We start from the raw sequence: 19,471 nt of genomic DNA, 5'->3' as shown, positions 1-19,471 counted from the left end.
GAGCTCATTCATTCTCCCTCTTATTCATGATATTCTGGTCATAACTGATCATCTGCTAATTCCCAGAACTTGCTAAGCTCTCTCCCACCTCTGGCCCTTCGCACTTAACAGTTCCCGCCATCTGGAGCTCGCTTTCCCTGGCTCATCACATGGCAAGCTCTCTCACTCCTCCTTCAGATCTCAGCTTAAAATGCCATCTCCTCAGAGAGACTTCCACTTGTCACCTTATATAAGTCACCTCCCTATTTTCTTTATCATACCAACGTGTATACTTCCTAACAGTTGTCACCGTCTGTTAAAATTTGTTATATGCGAATACTTGTTTATGTTGTCCATCTTCCCCTCTAGAACATGAGTGAGCTTGTAAGGACAGGAACCTTTTCTATCATCCTCACCTTGGTCTTCCTAGTGATTGCTACAGTACCTGGCACACAGTAAGCACTCAGTAAATATTTTTTTAAATAATGAATTAAGTAAACAAAGGAATAAGTGGTACTAATTTTAAGCTTGCAACTAAAAATATTCGAGAAACTCTTCTGACAGTTTAACAGACAGTGTCTTTTGTTCACTGTCACCATGTGTCAGGAGTTAAGTGAAGACTTGCATTTCAGCAGAGATTCAATGAATAGTTATTAAGTAATATGTTCAAGACTGTGTTAAGCACTGCAGAGGATACAAATATAAGTTAGATTGATCTGTCTACCAGGACTTACAGGTTACTGGTTTTAACAGACACCTTTATAACTAGCTGTAAATTGAGGCAGAGTGCTGTATGCGAGAGGTATAAACAATGAGCAGAGCAACATGGGGGAGGAAGAAAGAAGTGGTAAATCTTCAGTGTCTGCTGTAATTGTTTTAAATTGTGACAATTCAAATGGAGTCATAGCTCTTCTGCTTCATTAATCCCTGCCAACTGCCTAAAGACTTCATTGTCAGAGGACAAGTGTCCATTTTCCTCAGGCCAGTGATGCATTAACAGAACAGAAGGGCTATAGGACACTGTGGGGCGAAGTGGGAGAAAGCAGGAAATTTCTTTCCAGATTCCATGTTTAAAACTGGAATGCTGCTCCACCCATTTCTACAAAGGCAGATCTTGGGCACACTTTACTTTTACAGTCTGCAACTTACATGAATATGAAACAGCAGGACAAGCTGACTAGCACTGTGTTTTGTATCCAGGTGCCATGAAAAAACCATGACGAGAACATGCCAAAGCAGCTACTGACTGATAAGCTAAAGATGGAAGAAATTTTTGCAAAGATGTGTGGGTGTCATTTGCTGAGAATTCATAGCAACAAGCAGACTGTAAGGCAGCAACCACCAAAGTGTGGCTGCAGGCAGAATTTTTAAGATGAGAGGTGAAAAAGATCAGGATTGTCAGTCTCTTCTCAATATTTGAGTTATAGTTATACTCATTTCACAGTCAAACAGTGGCAACAGAGATGGCTGCAAATTCAAGGCCAAAGTGGGTTCGTGAATTAGCAGATCTGCAAGTCCTACTGTTGCTCTTCCTTGAGCCCATCTGCTTAGCACGGATTCATTCATGAAACATTGATTGAACTTCTACTCTACACCAGCGACTGTGCTATCTGCTAGAGAAACGTAAATGGAAGAGACACCTCCTGCCACTAAAGCCATTACCTTCTAAAGGGAAGCCAGACCCCAAGCAACCAACAATAGTGCTGTAGTACAGAGCACCCGAGGAACCTGAACAAAGAGGAACTCCTTTGCAGAAGAGGTGACACTCCAGTTGACCCCTGAAGGATGAGTTGATTCCATGGGGCCGTGCTGGCATGGGAGAGCACTGTAGGCAGGCAAGAAAAGGTCAAGGCAGGAACAAAAGCAGGTGTGAAGATAGGAAATGCCTTTGCGGAATTGTGGGAAGATGTGATTAGAGGATAAGACACGTGGTCAGAAAGAATGAATGGAAGTGTCACTAGGAAGAAAGCCTTGACTGCCATGTTTAAGACTTCACAGTTTATTCTGTATATAACAGTCTCGATAACTTTTTAAGAATGAGGAGACTATGATCAACTAACTCTGATGATGTGAAAAATAGCTCTGACAAGTGGTGTGTGAAGGATGGGTTGAAGAAGAGGAGAGAATGCAGGTGTAGGGATATGCGTAATGAGGTTTATAGCAATAGAGTAGGTGAGAAATGCCAAGACCTACAATGTGAGAATAGAGAGCAAGGTATATGTGAGAGAGACATTTTGGAGATACTCAGAAGCACTTGGTCTTCTTTTGTGTACAGTCATTGAGGGGGGAGGGCTCAAAAATGACTCTAAAACTTATCTTTAATGATGGAGGGGAGTGAAGCTACTGACCATTATAGAACACTGTGATGGAGGAGGGCTTCTAGCATGAGCAAAGGCAGGAGGAAGAATAATAGGAAACATGGGAGAAGGTGAGTCTTGTTTTGGACCTGTTGTTAATGATTTACCTCCAAGGAAGATGCACAAGTGTATTTAGAAATGTGGCCCTGGAAAATAGGGAAAGAGAAAAGTCCAAGCACAGCGTTATGGATTTGGAAGTCATCAGCAAATAAGTGACAGCAGAAGTTGTAGGACTAAACAAGATCGCCCAAGTTAAGAGTATAAAGCAGGAATGTCAGAAACATGAAAACAGAATAGTTATGTTTAAACACTCAGGGAAAATGGGCGAACTAAATAATAATTTATGAGGGAAATCTTACAAGAAGAAACAAGAGAAAGTAAGGTCATGAAAGTCAAAGGAGAAAATCTTTCTGGGCCAGGTCTAAAGTGATTAATATAATTTCTGCCTATATTCCATTAGCCAGAACTCCGTCCACAACCCCAGTTGAATAAGTGAATGCAAGGTTCCTGGCAAAGTAGCCACCTCCCAGCAACAAGTGCTGGCTCTAGAAGGAAGCACAGATCTTTTGTAGGCTGCTCTCCCTCTCTGCCCCATAATTCTAATCTCAAACTAGGTCTCCCTAAATAATTCCCCACATCTACCTCTACACTATAAAGACATTCATTCCACAGCAGCAACACACATTATTTCTGCCCAAATTATAAGATAGATTAGCTGGCTTTATATCGTAAGCAACGCCTTGCCAGTGGGCTGTAACTATACCGCTTTATCACCTCTGAGCACTGCACAGAAGAATATCAAAACACCTAAGCGGTGTTTCTCTGAAACGCTAACGTGTTGTATATCGACTTTCAACATAAGAGCTAATGAAACCTTTGTGACTATACATCAGTGACTGTGACTAGAACAATGGAAAAAACACCCATGCAGGAAATATTTAAGTTAAACGTTTGTTAGCATGTTTCCCTACTACAAATAGAAACTTTAAGTCTAGCTGTCTTCCTGGGGTGCTAAGCGAAAATCTATTAGAAAAACAAACACAGTGCCATTATATATTTTGTGTAAAACAACTGTTCTTCAGTTTCCAAACTGTTAAATGGGCGGAGGGAAGGGAGGGTGGTTTTTTTCTCTAAAAGACTCCATAGCTCTCAAGTCTTGAGGTATTGGGAAACAGGGTAATCATGTAAGAGTAGCTCCTCACTGCCTTGTAATCTGTCAGTGTCCAAGGGTGAGCATCACTTGTCTCTAATAATCCATATCAAGGGGCTCCTGATGCCTGCAAGAGAGTGGAGGTAGGGGTCGACCCTCTGCTATTCTGGATACTACCTCCTCTACCTTTTGTCAGAACATATACATCCGGGATAGGGGAGAGGGGACAGTGCTAGGGGGAGGAGTCTTCACCTCTGACCTGTGATTGGTTCTCCCCTAAAATACCTAAAAACAAATCCATCTTGAATAGAAAGTTTAATATCCTCTTGAAAAACCTCTGGTCTACGTGAGAAATTTATATTCCTCCTGTTAGCTTAACTTTTACTTTATTTCTTAAGGACCAGTTAGCTCTGTCTTCATCTCCCCTCTCTGCCTGAAATTAGGCCACCAAGTTTTCCTACATCGACTAACAGTGAATGGCACCCATACCCAGTAACTATTGCCTGACGTGTGGATTTCTCTTTTGGTTGTGAAGGTGGTGGGGTCGAGGTGTGGAGGGGTAAGAATTGGGGTTAAGGAAAGGTATCGCATTTAAAAATTAAAGTTCTGTTTGAGCACACAGTTATCTTCCAATATGTATAAAGTCATGTGGTTAACATTCATTCCTTAAGTATAGCACTATGCTAGTTCTTACGGGGAATATAAAAGAAATAAAAAATACATCTCACTTAATATAGCTCACTTAATTCTTACCACAGTCCTGAGAGGTCATCTTACAGAGAGGTTAAGTAGCTTTTCCAAGGTTACAAAGCTTCTAAGTGACAGAACTAGGATTTGAACATAGGTCTATTTTGATTTTGTTTCAGAGATGAAGAGGCAGCACTGTGAATGTGGACAGGGAAATTTGCTATGTAACTTTGAATCACAAGGTGATCTCATTATATATAAGCTATGTGGAAATAATTCTGCCTTCACCACTGCCCCTCCCCAATTTGGTCTTTATCATCACATGTGAACCCACACTAAAGTTGACTTTGATTACCATCATCTTTAATTATAGAGGGAAGACATAGTTGTGTTCAGTCGTGCCTAAAATCATGTCACACTGATGAGGGCTCCCTCTGCTTCTTAACTTGTCTCTCCCAAAATGCCAGTCAAAAAATGTCAAACTTAATAGCTGACTTTAATTATGTTAAGAATTCAGGGTTTATACCATACAAATGAATACATTGCATTTTATATTGGTTGACTTCTTCACACAAATATGCCCATTTTTCACAGAAATGAAAACCACTTTTCTAACCTCATCAGTGTGTTAGTAGAACTAGGTTTCAGAAAACCCTGGGTTCTCATCCCAGCTGTCTTTGATCCTAGCCACGTGAGCTGGGAGCTGTCCTTCAGTCTTGCCAAGTCTCTGTCTTCCACTATAATATTAGGAGTAATATTTAGTCCTATGCCTATAGTATAGGTGTTTGTGAGAATCTAAAAAAGTGTTGAAGTATTTTTAAAACCATAAGGTAGTGTGCAACTTTATGGTATTATTAATTGAGTCATTCTACAAATATGTATTCCTGTTGCGTAGGAGTACATATGTGAAAAAACATGGCTTCCAGCCTCCCTACAGTGTTGTGGGAAGACTGACATGTAGGCGGGTAGTGTGCTGAAGTAGGTATGATGGGGGTATATACCAAGTACAAGAATCTGAGGGTAAGAGCCCCTGAGTCTATCTGGTGGGACCAGGGAAGACTTCACAGAGGAGATGGTGTGAACTGAGACTTCAAGAATGAGAAGTAGTTTGCCTGATGAACCAAATAAGGAAGAGAATTACAGGCAGAAGGAAAGTGTGTTTGAAACCTAGAATAATTTGCTCTGTCTGAAATTAGAAGCACAAGGTCAAAGGGTAATGACAGACAAACAGACAAGGGACAAATTATGGAGAGCCTTTGAATACCATGCTAAGGAGTTTAGATTATGTATGAGAGGAAGTATAAAGCCAATGAAAAATTTTGAGCAGACTTTGTATCAGGTTTCTGCACTGTAGAGTATTGGCATGGGCCAGGGGGCAGGCAATAGAAAGAATGAGGCTCTTGCAATTATCCAAGAGAGAAAGTATATAAAGAGAGGAGAAAAACAACTGCTAGCTGTTATGCCTGAGTGACTGGCAGTATATGAAAAAATAAAGGAATCCTAAATGGATTTGGTTTTGAGGGAAAGCTTCAACTTCAAATAGTGTCATATGGCAGGTCATTTGAACGATCATTTGAAGGAAGAAAGATCCAGCAGGCAATTAGAGAAGCAAAACAATATGTCTGTGCTGGAGATATCACTGCGGTGAGACTGCAGCCAGGAGACCTATGAAATGAGAGGAAATGGGAAATAAAGCAGAGAAGTTACATCACTGAAGGAAATGGAAGAAAAAGTAGCAGGGTGGTGTCATAGATGTCAAGAGAAGGGAGTTCCAGGGGAGGTAGTCAATAGGGCCTCATGCTGGAGGGAAAAAAGAAAAAGATAAAGCTCAGAGGCTAAAAGACAACCAATTAAGAGGCTGCTGGTAATCTCAGAGCTTGGCGAGGCTAGGAGTCAAAAGGAGTAAGGTTTAGAAGTGAGCAAATAATCAGAAAAATAGAAATAAACACAGACAAGTGCAGTATAACACATTTGGATGGTAGGTTAGCCAGTGGCGCCATATCTTATCAGAACAGTAAGGGACAGATGGAAATGCCAGCATATAATATAAATTGCCGTTTTCCTTCATGTCCTGAACACCATAAACTGAGTCCAATGAACTGATGAGAACCATTCTTTCATGAATACTGGGATATGCTTGTGTCCAAAAAGAAATGAACTACAGTTGTCACATTTTCCTTGATTCGTATTGCTTGCTGTTTCTCCTTAGTACCAGGTCGACAACAGCAAAAGCAAGCACTGTCCTCTCCAGCTCACTGAAATGCATACTAAAGAAATGCAAACATCTTACCAGCATTTCTTAGTTGTGGTAGTAAGATGAAAGCACTAGGGCAACATCAGTTCTGTGTCTAATTCATTTCCTTGTCAGACATGAGTTTTTTGTCTTAACCCTGATGGGAATGGCCTGAAGCATACGTAGGGAGTGGGTCGGAGGCCTGTATTCAGGGCTTCTAGTACTGTGTAGTATGGAGGAGTCACTTAAAGTGATCATTCTTACACCAGGGAGGCTACAGTAATTTCAGTGTTAATAACTGGGTAGGACTTTGAGAACTTGAGATAGGGCACTTCATAAATGTTGCGTGTCATCTTCTAATATGCTCTTAAAATAGCCTACCAACTAAATCAGGCTTTCAAAGGATAAATAAAAGTTCAGTGGCAATTTCCAGATTTTGTGAATGTGAAACAATCTGGGCTCATACCTTCAGATACTACTGATGATTCCATGCAGGCTACACTTCTCTGAGACATTCTTTCAACTAAATAACTTCCTTTCCATTATGGTTGATCTTATCCAGTGAAATAAGTTGGCATGGTATCCACTAGAATTCAGAAATTCTTGAAGCTCAAGGTTAGAACATGGTAGAATTTCTTTTTAAAGTCTTTTTGGAGTGAAATCTCTTTATAATGATTCCTGGGTAAGTTGTCCCATCCACTAGTCTTCAGATTCTTTACCGAAGCCTCAAAAAAAATCAAAGAATAAATTTAAAATGTATTTGTTTTTCAGACTTTGGTGTGAGGTATCTCCAAATTTGGTTAAACCTGACAGAGTAGTCAGTCTTCAATATGAGAGAAAATCATCCAGTAGATATTTGGGGCTCTTTTTGGGAAGCATCATCAACCAAAATTTACTTGCTATTTTTTTCCTTCTTTTTGATTAATTCATTACACTTAAACTGAGATAATGGTTTCACGTCCCTCTTCTATGGCACTCCAAGTGAAAGGAATAGAAGAGTTTTGTTACCAGTGGCATAAAGAACTCTACTGACCACAAACCTGTTGGGCAGTAGAGAGACAGTTCTAAGCGTCTGCAGTTCCTACAGGCTAGAGCAAATGTGTTAAGAAGACACACCCCAAAGGTGATCCAGTGTCCTGTCTTTAATACTCAATTTTCTCTTGCTTCCAAAAAAATGTTACTGAGAATTTTTATTTGTAGTACACTGTGTTAGGCCCTCCAGGGAATATAAATAACTCAGAATTTCCATCATAACGTAAATAGAAATTCACACACACCTTCTATACATACACACACACATATATATACATACATACATTCGCACTTAAAGGATTATATCAGGAGTGCCTTGGTGGCGCAGTTGGTTGGGCATCAGATTCTTGGTTTTGGCTCAGGTCTGATCTCGGGGTCATGAAATTGAGCCCTGCTTCGGACTCCACGCTCAACATGGAGTCTACTTGAGATTCTTTCTCTCCCTCTGCTCCTCCCCCCACTCCCCCTCAAATAAATAAATAAAATCTTTTTTTAAAAAAGAATATATATCATTAGGATGCTTTGAGCTAGAAGAACCTAGAATACTCCAACTCAAATGGAGTATACATGTATTTTATAAATGTATAAAGTATATAGTAATATACAAAGTATAAAGTAAAATTATAAATGTATTCATTTAACAAGTCCAAACTTCAAGCAGTTTCTGATGCTGTACAGTCAGGGCTTAGGCTCTGTTTTTCTGCAGTTCTCTCAGTTTTGCCCTTCTGTTAGCTTTGTCTTCAGACCAGATGACCACACAACTGTGAGAGCGCCATGGCAGTTCTGAGTATCATGGGCTGATAAGAAAACATGCAGAGGCAGAATAGAGAGTTTTCTCTTTCTTAAGAGATTAGGGATCCGACATCAAGGAGATGGGGGAGTGGATGCCGTCAGGAAACCTACAGTCGAGTCGAGGAGAGACCATGAAATAGCATGCTGCATATTGTACGAGAGAGACACACAATCTGTAATGCTTGTACCAAAAAGACAGTACTCCGTTTCTCGGCTGCAGGGAAGGTAGAGGGGATCACAGAAACTTCACTTGGGGAAGAGATGGTTAACCCATCTGGGGACATGTTGAACTTGAGGTACTGTGGGACCTCCAGGTGCAGAAATCCAAACAGTTAGATGTATGTTGGTGTGAGCCTCGGAAGTCTAGATCAAGAAAAAGACCCAAGTGATGGTGAAGGCTCTCAGGTTGGATGAGTTAATGGAGTAGAGGACAGACTAGGACCAAAAAGGAGAGCCTGAGGAGAACTGACATTTAAAGCATGGGTAAAATAAGAGGAGAGTTCACAGAGACAGAAAATAAAAATGAATCTTTTAATGCCATCTGTGTGTGGGATGGGTGTAAGCCAACTAGAAATGACATTTTGTGATATTCACACATGTGATCTGGGTAAAGGACTGGTAAAAGCTAGGGACCTTTCAACACCCATGAATTGCCCGGCAGCAGGTGCCCTTCTCTAAGAAACTGGTTGAATGAGACAAGAGTTTCGCTAGAGGTATGGCTGGACCTGAACAGTCCCCCACCCAACTCAGAACTGGGGCATTAAAATTCTAAAATGAGTCTCTTTTTTCTTTGCAGGAGTGGTCACACATTACTTGCTTTCTGGTTTTCCCGCCAAGAGGGAAAACTAAACCGACAGCAGACTATTGAACTGGGACATCACATCCTCAAAGCACACATTTTTAAGGTAATTAGAGAAGCTGAAGGCTTTTATCTTTCTATCTCCAGCAGGCTTTCTTTAACAAAGCTACTCTCATTTCAGTGTAGTCCCTGCTTTTTGTTGTAGAGTTAGTCCACCTCCTAAAACGTGTGGCCTGTTCTTCTCTAGGCCTTTGGAAAGAGAACCACATTTGTTATCTCCCAGTTTAGCAGTTGCTAGGCTTTTCAGGAAATGTACATGTATAATCATTTAGGTAAGAAGCATGTACACATACGCAGACCTACCATCTCCTGAAGACAGTCACGCTGTAGCAATTCGTTGCAGATTTTCACAATGTCTAAAAAAAATCACTGAGAGCAGTTACTCTTTCAATTTTCTTATAATTGTTTTGTGAAGATTTTAGTATTCCTGGTGCTATGATTTTCCAGGTACTTATCTGGAACCAACATTAACCTTTCTTTGAGCTACTTCCCCCATTCTCCATTCAAACTATAATCCCGGTTTTTCTCCCAATAATTTCAAAACTTTTAAGAACTCTATGGCATCAGCTTCCTCTCTCAGCAGTCACAGGGCTGGAGTGGAGCGTGGCACGGCGCGTGATTCCTCTGTGTCTGTATGCGTTCATTTGTTTATTCAGCACTTACGTAGGCATTGTACTAGGTCCTAGGGATAAAAAACAAAAAAGATAAAGTCCCTCATCTCAAGGAACTTAAAGTCTAAGTTGTGTTTACAGTTGTGGGATAAAGCACAGAAGTCAGGAAAGAAATTTGTTCTGGTTTTTCCAGCCCGCAGTTTGCTATTGCATCTGCTACCTCCAATCCCTGCAGTCTCTTCAGAGTGCTTTTCCTGCCTCAGGATGGAGAAAGACAAGTATCTTAAATAGTTCTCTGTGTTGGACTTACCCCCGAGGGATACTGTTAAAGATAAAACAGTTCTCTTCAGAGAGAAAGATGGCATTAAGGGCAACTCCGAGAGCCTAGCAAATTCTTCCCAGTATATAAGCGCACAGCCGGAGAAGCCTGTTCAGCAGACGTACAGAAGTGGAACCCACAGTGACAAGTCCTTTATTTGAATCATAATTGTCTTATCTAACAAATCACTGTACCAAAAATGACTTTACCCAGTGACCTTACTTAGCGGGAGCAGAGTGAGACTAAAATAACAGGCCAGGTGTCTCATTCCAACTTCAAGTGGACCAAAAAGTGTCTGCTACTTCTACAAACTCTGAGATCATTATCCTTCAGTTAGATAGGAAAGTAACGTAAGTATGAAGGATTACCACTTTAAACACTTAAGATTTTAGCCTCAGCATCTGCCTAGGATCAGATGCAAAGAAGTTGATTCCTATCTTTTCTGTACCATAAAATAAACAAATACCACATTAAAAGATAAATGATACGGAGTTTCTTTGACGCACCGTGATTATATCCAATACATGGAAACCTACATTTAAACCACACACTCCTATCGTCGACACAGTTTTATCTTATGTTGCTGCAGACAACATGGTTGCCTGAGATAAGACTGGCTCCGTGTGTGATTCAGGCCATAAATACTCGGGTGTGCAGCGTATGGTGATGACATGACCATGGACTGAAGAATGTAGACTTGGACTATGACGTTCCCGATGGTACACTTTTCAGGGTCCTTTAAATGCACAGTGCTCCCTGTTGATTCACTTTAGCTTCTCCCAAACTACTAGAATTTTCAGTCCCCATCAGTTGAGCGTCATGAAAAGGCAAAGACAGACTCTATGGTTATAACCAGTACCATTTAGAACTTCCAATCAGCAGTGACATATAGTCCAATTTATATTTCTTTCCAATTAATTTAAAATTCCCTTTGTTTTATCTTTGTTCATGAAAAATCGCATACAGTTTCATTAACCATCTTAAAAGTATGAGGTTGTAGGCCTGTAATTCTGGATATTTGGCTGGCTAAGGAGCTCTTTTCGTTCTTTTTGTTTTTAACAGCTTTATTGAGGTATAATTTATATACCATAAAAGTAACCCATTTTAAGTGTACGAGTCAGGGACTTTTAGTATATTTACAGAGTTGTGTAATTATCACCACTTTTTGTACATTTCTGTCACCCTAAAAATAAATCTCATGCCCACTTGAAGGTACTCCGCATACTTCCCTGGCAGCCACCAGTCTGCTTTCTGTCTCTATAGATTTGACTTTTTTACATTTTATATAAACAGAATCATATAGTATGTGGCCTTCTGTGTCCGGCTTCTTTCACTTAGCATGTTTTGAGTGTTCATCTGTGTTGTTAGCATGTATCAGCACTTGATTCCTTTTTTTTTTTTTTTAAGATTTTTACAATTTATTTTAGAGGTAGAGAGCGCGTGCACACATGCAGGGGGGAGGAGCAGAGGAAGAAGGACAAGCAGACTCCATGCTGAGCACAGAGCCCTACACAGGGCTCAATCTCAGGACCCTGAGATCATGACCTGAGCCGGAATCAGGAGTTGGGTGCTTAACCAGCTAAGCCACCCAGGCACCCCACTTGATTCCTTTTTATTGCCAAATAATATTCTGTTTTGTAGATATACGATAGTTTATCCATTCGCCAGTTGGACATTTGGGTTACTTCTGCTTTTTGATTTTTCACTTTTTATCCAGGAGCGCCTGGGTGGCTCAGTCGTTAAGCATCTGCCTTCGGCTCAGGGCATGATCCCAGGGTCCTGGGATTGAGCCCCACATCAGGCTCCTCCGATGGGAGCCTGCTTCTTCCTCTCCCACTCCCCCTGCTTGTGTTCCCTCTCTTGCTGGCTGTCTCTCTCTGTGTCAAATAAATAAATAAAATCTATAAATAAATAAATAAAATTATCCATTTTAAAGTGAACAACTCAGTGGCATTTAGTACATTTACAATGTTAGTGTTCAGGTTTTTATGTGAACATGTCTTCACCTCTCTTGGATACATACCAAGATGGAATTACTAGGTCATATAGTAACCCTGTGTTTAACATTTTGAGGAATTGCCAGTCTGTTTTCCAAAGTAGCTACATCATTTTACATTCTTACCAGCAATGTATGAGGAACGTTTTTTCAAGCCCTTGCCAACACTTCTTAGATATTGTCTGTCTGTCATATTGTAGCCATTTTAGTGTGAAGTGGTATCTCACTGTAGTTTTAATTTGCACTTCCCTAATGACCACTGGTGTTGGCCACATATATAGTTCTTTTGTAATCCTCTAATTGCCATTAGATTTTTTTTTTAATCTATGAAAAGAAAGCAGGTTCTTTGTGAATTGTGGCCAGAGATAGTTCAATCTAGCTTGTAATGCAGGGTGTTTCGTTGGATTGTGTCTGGCCACCAAAAGGGTTTCAGAATGCTCTTGCAATGAGCTGCCTAAATGCTGCCCTCTGAAATGTTTCTTTGATTGGTCAGTTCTATAACATTTCTTACCAGGACAGAACTGTTGGCTGGGGGGAAATGTGCTATAAGTAGGCATCTGGTAGATAGAAGAAGGATCCTTTGACATCAGTCGAAAGGTGTGGGTTCAAATATAGACTCTACCACTTAAGCAGTCCATTTTCTCATCTGTAAAATGGTAATCATATCTAACTCTCAGGATTGTTATAAGGATCATAGATATAAGATGTATAAGAGAACTATATTATAAGATGCAAAGTACTAGATATATATCTAGGGTTCTGTGATCAAAACTATTAGCAATAATCTCTTGCCTGATAGTAAGAGTTAATAATGAGCATAAATTCCCGATGGTGATATAACCTTTTCAGAGGTTACCTCGCATCCTCTACAAGAGTGATCAGCAAATATTGCTTTGTAGTCCCTATAATCTATGTTGAAATCACTTAGCTCTGCCATTGCAACTCAAAAACAGCTAAAGATGATACAGAAATAAATGGATATGGTCATATTCCAGTAAAACACGATTTATAAAAACTGGTGAAAGGCTGGATTTAGCCCCAGGCTATAGTTTGTCAACCCCTTTGTTTACCAGGATCTTTTTCGTTATAACCAAACATGGCCCCATGGATGGTCAGATAAGAATAGTAATGATTTATTTGAGATGCTTGGATAACTACAGGTGAGTCACTAATGATATATTTGTAAATAATTTGCCTTAAAGAACCTCATTAGATGAGCCTAGGTTAGTTTTTGCCATGATCTTAAGACACCTAAGCCAGAGCTAAGATCCCTAAGATGAGATTGCTGTCATTTCTTTATGCTTTCCCTGTTTGCATTCAAAACTACTGAGCAAGCTTTCTCCCAGCTGATAAACAGTATTGTAAATTTAGACTCTAACAAATATTTAAGGAAGGGACTCCATTACCATCTATCTCTGACAAAAAGAGATCCCTTGTTGCCTGAGCAGTAGTTACAGACACTAAAGAAACACTTTTTCTAGTTATTTGAACTTAAAGTTCTCTTTAAGAATCCATCAGCTCAGAATTTAATTACAGGTTATTTTTGGCTACATCCTGCCTGATAATGGCATCCTGCCTATCACGTCTGTTGAAATGAATTTAACTAAATTGAAACTCCTTCCTCTTAAACCTCATAGAAGCAAAGAGTCAACGCCACCAAGCAGAAGAAACCAGTAGAGCAAATCCATGGCACAAGTAAAGCTCGTACTCCAAATCCTAATGTCTAGCTCTGTATTTCAGGCTTCTTTCCTATGTATTTACTTCAACCTCACTGGGGCCCTTAGTGCTGTTTTGTAGTACATTTACTGGACCATTTCATTAAAGTTCATTTACCAAGGTCTATTCTTACTCAGTTCCTTATCCCATTTCTTTTTCATCTGGCTCTTGACCAAGTCAACTAACTCCACAAACAGCCTGACTTATGAGTCACTGAAGAAATCAAAGCCATTGAGTGTGACTTCCCTTAACTACTCTCCTCCTCTCACCAAAAAATCAATCTACAGTATCATAAGTTCTTACCTCTTTCTCTTGTCTTAGAGGAAGAAATATCCCTATTCCCCCCTTTTTTTAAACTTTATTTCAAACATACCAGAAAGCACAGATTACTGAATAATCAAATATCATCTACCAGATTTAACAGAAGTTAAGATTTTCCCATATTTGCTTCAAATCTTTTTCTTTATTTTGAAGAAATAAAAATGTAACACATATAGTAGAAGCCCTTTGTTAACCCTATTTCTTTCCCTTTTCAGAGATAATTTCTACCCTAAAGTTCATATGTGCTCTTCTTATCCATATTTTGTACTTTTCCAACATATAAATGTATTCATAAGCAATATATAGAATTATTTCGTTAATTTTTAAATTGGACATAGACAAAATCATACTCTTCATGTAATTCTGTAACTTTTCTTCACTCGATTTTATATATTCGGGATCTATCTATAGGTCTAGATCAATGGCAAGTGGCTTTCAATTTTGGCTATACATTAGATTCTCCTGGAAAACTTTAAACACATGCACACACACACATCTGAGTCTTACTCCCAGAGATTATCATTCATTGTTCTGGAGTAGAACCCAGGTTTTGGTTTTTTTGTTTTTTGTTTTCCTTAATAGACTTTGTTTCTTAGAGCAGTTTTAGGTTTACAAAAAATACAGAGAATTTCCATATACTCACTCTCCCACCACAGTTTCCCCATTATTAACTTCTTGCACTGGTGTGGTACATTGTTATAATTGATGAACCTCTACTGATACATCATTATTAACTGAAGTCCATAGTTTATATTAGGTTTTAACTGTGTTGTATGCTTCTGTGGATTTTGCCAAATGCCTAAAATGTATCCACCATTACAGTATCATACAGAAGAGTCTCACTGCCCTAAAAATCCCAAAGCTATCAAAAGTACTCCTGGCTCACTGTGCAGAATTGGCGAATACATCGCAGAGAAAAGTAGCTCTAAACTGCTCTCCTGGGCGCCCTCCTATCCTTATTTGGTATAAGGATATATACATCCTCTCCAACCTGTTATTCCTCCCGTGTCTTTAATGAGGATACTTTTTAGATTTTGTACAGTTTTTCCTAGTTGTCCTTAGCAGGATCAAGTTTAGATCCACCATTACCAGAAGTAGAAGTATGCCCAAGTCCACTTGAGGAAAAATTATGACTTGGTATTCTGGGAACATCCACCTTTTGTGTAAACATCTTAGGCTTTCTCATTTAAAATTCCTTTGGTAAAAAAAAAAATAAAATAAAATAAAATAAAATAAAATTCCTTTGGTATCTTTAAATGACCAAAACTGTCCTGGGTATCACACAGGAAAAAAGAACAATTTACATTCAATAAAACTAAACCCAAACTTATAGGCCCTGAGCAGAGGAGTGAGTTGCTCTATCCTTCTGAGAAGCTAAATACAACATTTTCTAAACTCCGTCTGATGCTGGAGACCTTGAGCAAAAGTAGAATTGCCACGTGACTTTAATAAACACTGGTCCAGCACTATTCTTCTGTAGGATAATCTTCGTAATATTCTGTGGATTAAGCAAATATATCTAAGGAATTTCACATAAGTCAATGTTTAAGAGAAAGTTGACTATTACGGGTCATGGTTATAGTTTTGCTTTAAATATCATAGTTTGAAATGAAATAATGCTTAGTTGAGATCATAAGAGTAAAGCCATAGGAATAGATCAGATTGTCTAGGATAAAAAAGGGCAGTTTTGGAGAAGACACTCAAGGGTGGAGAATGATTCAGAATTACAGGTAAAGGGAGAAGCCAGCAATCAGCTGCTTTATTTTAGTTGCTACTTTTCCAGCTAAGAATTCAGAATTGAAGTCCTGGCTCAGGTTTAACTTTGTCTAATGGGAGAAACAGGAACTTTAGAGTTAAAAGGACTTGGCTTCTAATTCCAGCTCCACTTTTGAACGGTTGTAGGACTTTGGGCAAATTCCTTAGCCTTCTCTGGGTTGTTTCCTGCTATATAACAATAGTAACAAATTCAACTTCATAGGACTTTCATGGAGATTAAAGGAGCTAACATATGAAAAGGCCCTAGTTCAGAACCTGACACGTAGCAGGTACTGAATAAATGTTGGATTCCCTTCTTTTTTTCCCTTCAACCATGATATATAGAGCTTGTCTTCCATTTCTAAAAGCTTCCTTTATTGGACAATAAATATTAGTTTATAATGATTTTTCTGTGTAATTGGTTAATATAGTTTGCAATTCCTCAAAAGACCTTGGTGAAGCTCACACATAGTCCAGATTAGGAGACTGAGGTCCAAAGAGGGAATCAGAGCTAAGTTTCCTGGTTTTCCAGGATCTACAGTGGAGATGAACTCTAGAACCTAAGTTATCTATCTGTAAGTAAATTATGATACATCCATATAATAGACGACTTTGTCTCTCTCTTGAAATAGAATGAGGCAGAAGCATGTGTACATGTATAGAATATGTGTACAATATTTTGTTTAAAAAATTAATAGAAGAAAATCTCATTTTCTCTTTACATTTTTAAAGTGTTTTAAAATTGGTTATAGTAGATGGATCTTTTATAGATTACAATTTTAGAAAAAAATTATTTCTTTTTTTGAGACACTCAAGGAAATTCGAACACTGGATATTTCATATTATAGAATCCTTGCTAATTTTAGGTATCATAATGATGTTGAGCTTTGTCTTAAAAAGAGCCCTTATCTTTTTAGAGGCATTTACTGAAATAGTTGTATTTCAGTAAAACTGATAAGATGTCTGGGATTTGCTTCCAAATAATTCAGTCATAGGGAAAGGGGAATAGGGTCAGGAGTATAAATGAAACAAGGTTGGCCATGAATTGCTGTTTTGGACATAAGTAGGTATTCTAGGCAAAAACAACCTGCATTTCAAGGAACAAAGCAGGCAGAAGTAGCTTAAGCTTTTTAAGAGAATACCTCCCCAGATTCACTAAGGTGCCAAACTTCATTGTTAGTATCTTCCTTCCCTCAGGATTTCCTGCTTTAACTCACTTCACCCAGATATAAACAGAATAGTAAAATGATTGCCAGAGACTATCTGACTATCCAGAATTTTAAAAATTATTCTGACTTCCTTTTGGAGAAGCCACCGTGAAAGGAACAAACATGAGCACCTGCAGTGGAACCTATGCCAGTCATATGAGAAAAAATCTGTTGCTGCTGGCAGTCAAACCTGCGTTGTTGTTTTCCTAAGGTAGACAGATGTGACCACTTCAGGGTGTAGTAGACAGGGTGAGGAGTGCTAGGTGCTGTAACAAACCCGTGAGCTCTCAGTGACTTGACAAAGGTTCATTGCTCTCTCATATTGCAGTCCAGGGCAGATCAACAGGCAGGCTCCCTCCATGTAGGAGTTGTGAAATCGTCTAGGGCCTCAGAATCCTGCCCTGGATCTTCTAGTATTCAGTCAAGAGGAACAATAGAAAGTGGGGGGGCTTGGGGCCCAGCCTGGACACAGCATACTGTTTCTGCCCATACTTAACCAGCTAGAAGTCAGTCACATGGCCCACCTAAAGGGGGGTAAAGGAGGCTGGGAAACATTATTTTCCCAAATGCCCAGGGAGAAAACGAGATGGAGATCAGTGACCACGTTGCATTATCTTTGAAACAGTGTGTATTTTAGTAACTTGAATTTAAGAGATTGATTCAAGAAGGCTAATAGAAAAGGTGTGGGGAAAGAATTACATCCAGACATAGCAGATAAAGAAGATATTAAGTAGATTTGTTGCCAGAGACTGCTAAGATCAAGACAGTTTCAGTCAGCTTGTTTCCACAGGACTAGTCTTTGTCCCCACGAGTGGATTGGCTTTGCCGGGCATGGACATAGTTAGGGCAAGACTCTGTTCTCATTTCTTAGTACAACAAACCTAGAAGCCACTAAGTACTCATGGTACTCGGTACTCTTCAGCTGAGCTAATAATTTCACAATCTCTATTTCTTTTTCAGGGTTTGAGTAAAAAAGTGGGTGTGTCATCTTCCATCCTCCAAGGGCTCTGGATCTCCTATAGCACAGAAGGTCTTTCCATGGCATTGGCATCTTTACGAAATCTCTACACTCCAAATATAAAGGTAGATGCTCGTAAATTACAGACGGATTAGCTGTGCAAAAATAAAATTAGGACATTTAGGTGGCTATTTAACTGATCTTTGACTTAATCTTAGACTATCTCCTATCAATCAGCCTTTTATTGATAATCTATTTTAAATTGTTGCATTTTATTTTGTGAATTGAAGACCAGACCTGTTAAGCCACTATCTTCTATAAGCTGGCTCTGATTTATAGGATCAGGTGCTCCTGCTTCTAGGCAGTAAATTGATCTCAGGTGGGCTTTGTTCGGGTATGAGCTTTTCTGAGCAACAGTTCACTTACAGAGACTGTGTTCAGCACTACAACATGGGTGGCGTTTGCTCTCATGACCGAGCAGTTCATGTAAAGCAGACATTTCACATCCCTTTCTAAAAGCCAAGGTATCAAAAAAGGAACAAGTGAAGATTATAAAATAAAGCAGTCACTAAGTGCTACTGGGTGCTGTTGTGGGGTCCCAGATGACTTAAAGATGACAGAAAGGATGCAGCTGGTATTTGCCCAAGCATAATTTCTATTTGCTTATTTCTAGGTCAGCCGACTGCTGATTTTGGGAGGTGCCAACATCAATTACCGGACAGAGGTTTTAAATAATGCTCCAATTCTGTGTGTGCAGTCTCATCTTGGTTACACAGAAATGGTGGCCCTGCTGTTGGAGTTTGGGGCCAACGTGGACGCCTCTTCTGAAAGCGGCCTGACCCCTCTGGGCTATGCCGCGGCAGCAGGCTACCTGGGCATCGTTGTGCTGCTGTGCAAGAAACGTGCCAAGGTAACGGCGGCCCCGCTCCGCTGCTTTTCCTGTCCTCCCTTTTTCTTCTTTCTTGTCTCCTGTGTCATCTCGTGAGTCCAGGCAGAGCACATCAAACCCGGTAGGGCGCAGATCACGGGGAATACTGGCTCTGCAGACATTCCAGGGTTTGCCCACTTGCCACTGCCCCTCCTGCACCACTTCGGGACACGGTTCTAAAACCCTTGGGAGGCATTTATCAGCAGCCACAAAAAGTCCCCACCTAACAACCAAGGAATTCTCTGCTGAGCACAGAGAGAGGAAGGAGAAGTGAAGGAGCAAAGAGACTGCAGTGGGTGGTCGGAACTGAACCGTGCCCACAGCCTTTCATGTGTAGAGAAGAGAAGTTAGCCCTGGAGGTAAGAACAGAGGCCAGACTCCCTCACCCTAGCCTTGAAGACCAGCGTCGTAGAGGTATGAGGAGAGCATGACTCTCTGTGTTTATACTCAAACCGACCAGAGGCACTCAGCGGTGTTTCTGCCAGTGTACTTTAATTCTCTGAAGACCTTCCTGAAAAAGTGTTTGCTTTATAGTATCTCAAGAGCTGCTGTGTATAAAAGAACTCAATT

At 39.9% G+C, this 19,471-nt stretch overlaps 1 protein-coding gene across 1 annotated transcript in view; it reads left to right on the top strand.

The window, feature by feature from the left end:
• Positions 1-19,471, top strand: part of TANC2 (tetratricopeptide repeat, ankyrin repeat and coiled-coil containing 2) — a 150,902-nt gene that overhangs the window by 98,604 nt on the left and 32,827 nt on the right. The window contains exons 10-12 of the mRNA XM_040640428.1: positions 9,027-9,135; positions 17,976-18,098; positions 18,647-18,883. Of these exons, the coding sequence (XP_040496362.1) occupies positions 9,027-9,135; positions 17,976-18,098; positions 18,647-18,883 (469 nt within the window). The remainder of the gene's footprint in view (positions 1-9,026; positions 9,136-17,975; positions 18,099-18,646; positions 18,884-19,471) is intronic.

The sequence above is a fragment of the Ursus maritimus genome, unplaced genomic scaffold, assembly GCF_017311325.1.
Source record: "Ursus maritimus isolate PB19 unplaced genomic scaffold, ASM1731132v1 scaffold_24, whole genome shotgun sequence".
NCBI classification, from domain to species: Eukaryota; Metazoa; Chordata; class Mammalia; order Carnivora; family Ursidae; genus Ursus; species Ursus maritimus.
The sequence above is the reverse complement of the archived record's forward strand: the minus strand, read 5'-3'. Positions and strand labels throughout refer to the sequence as shown.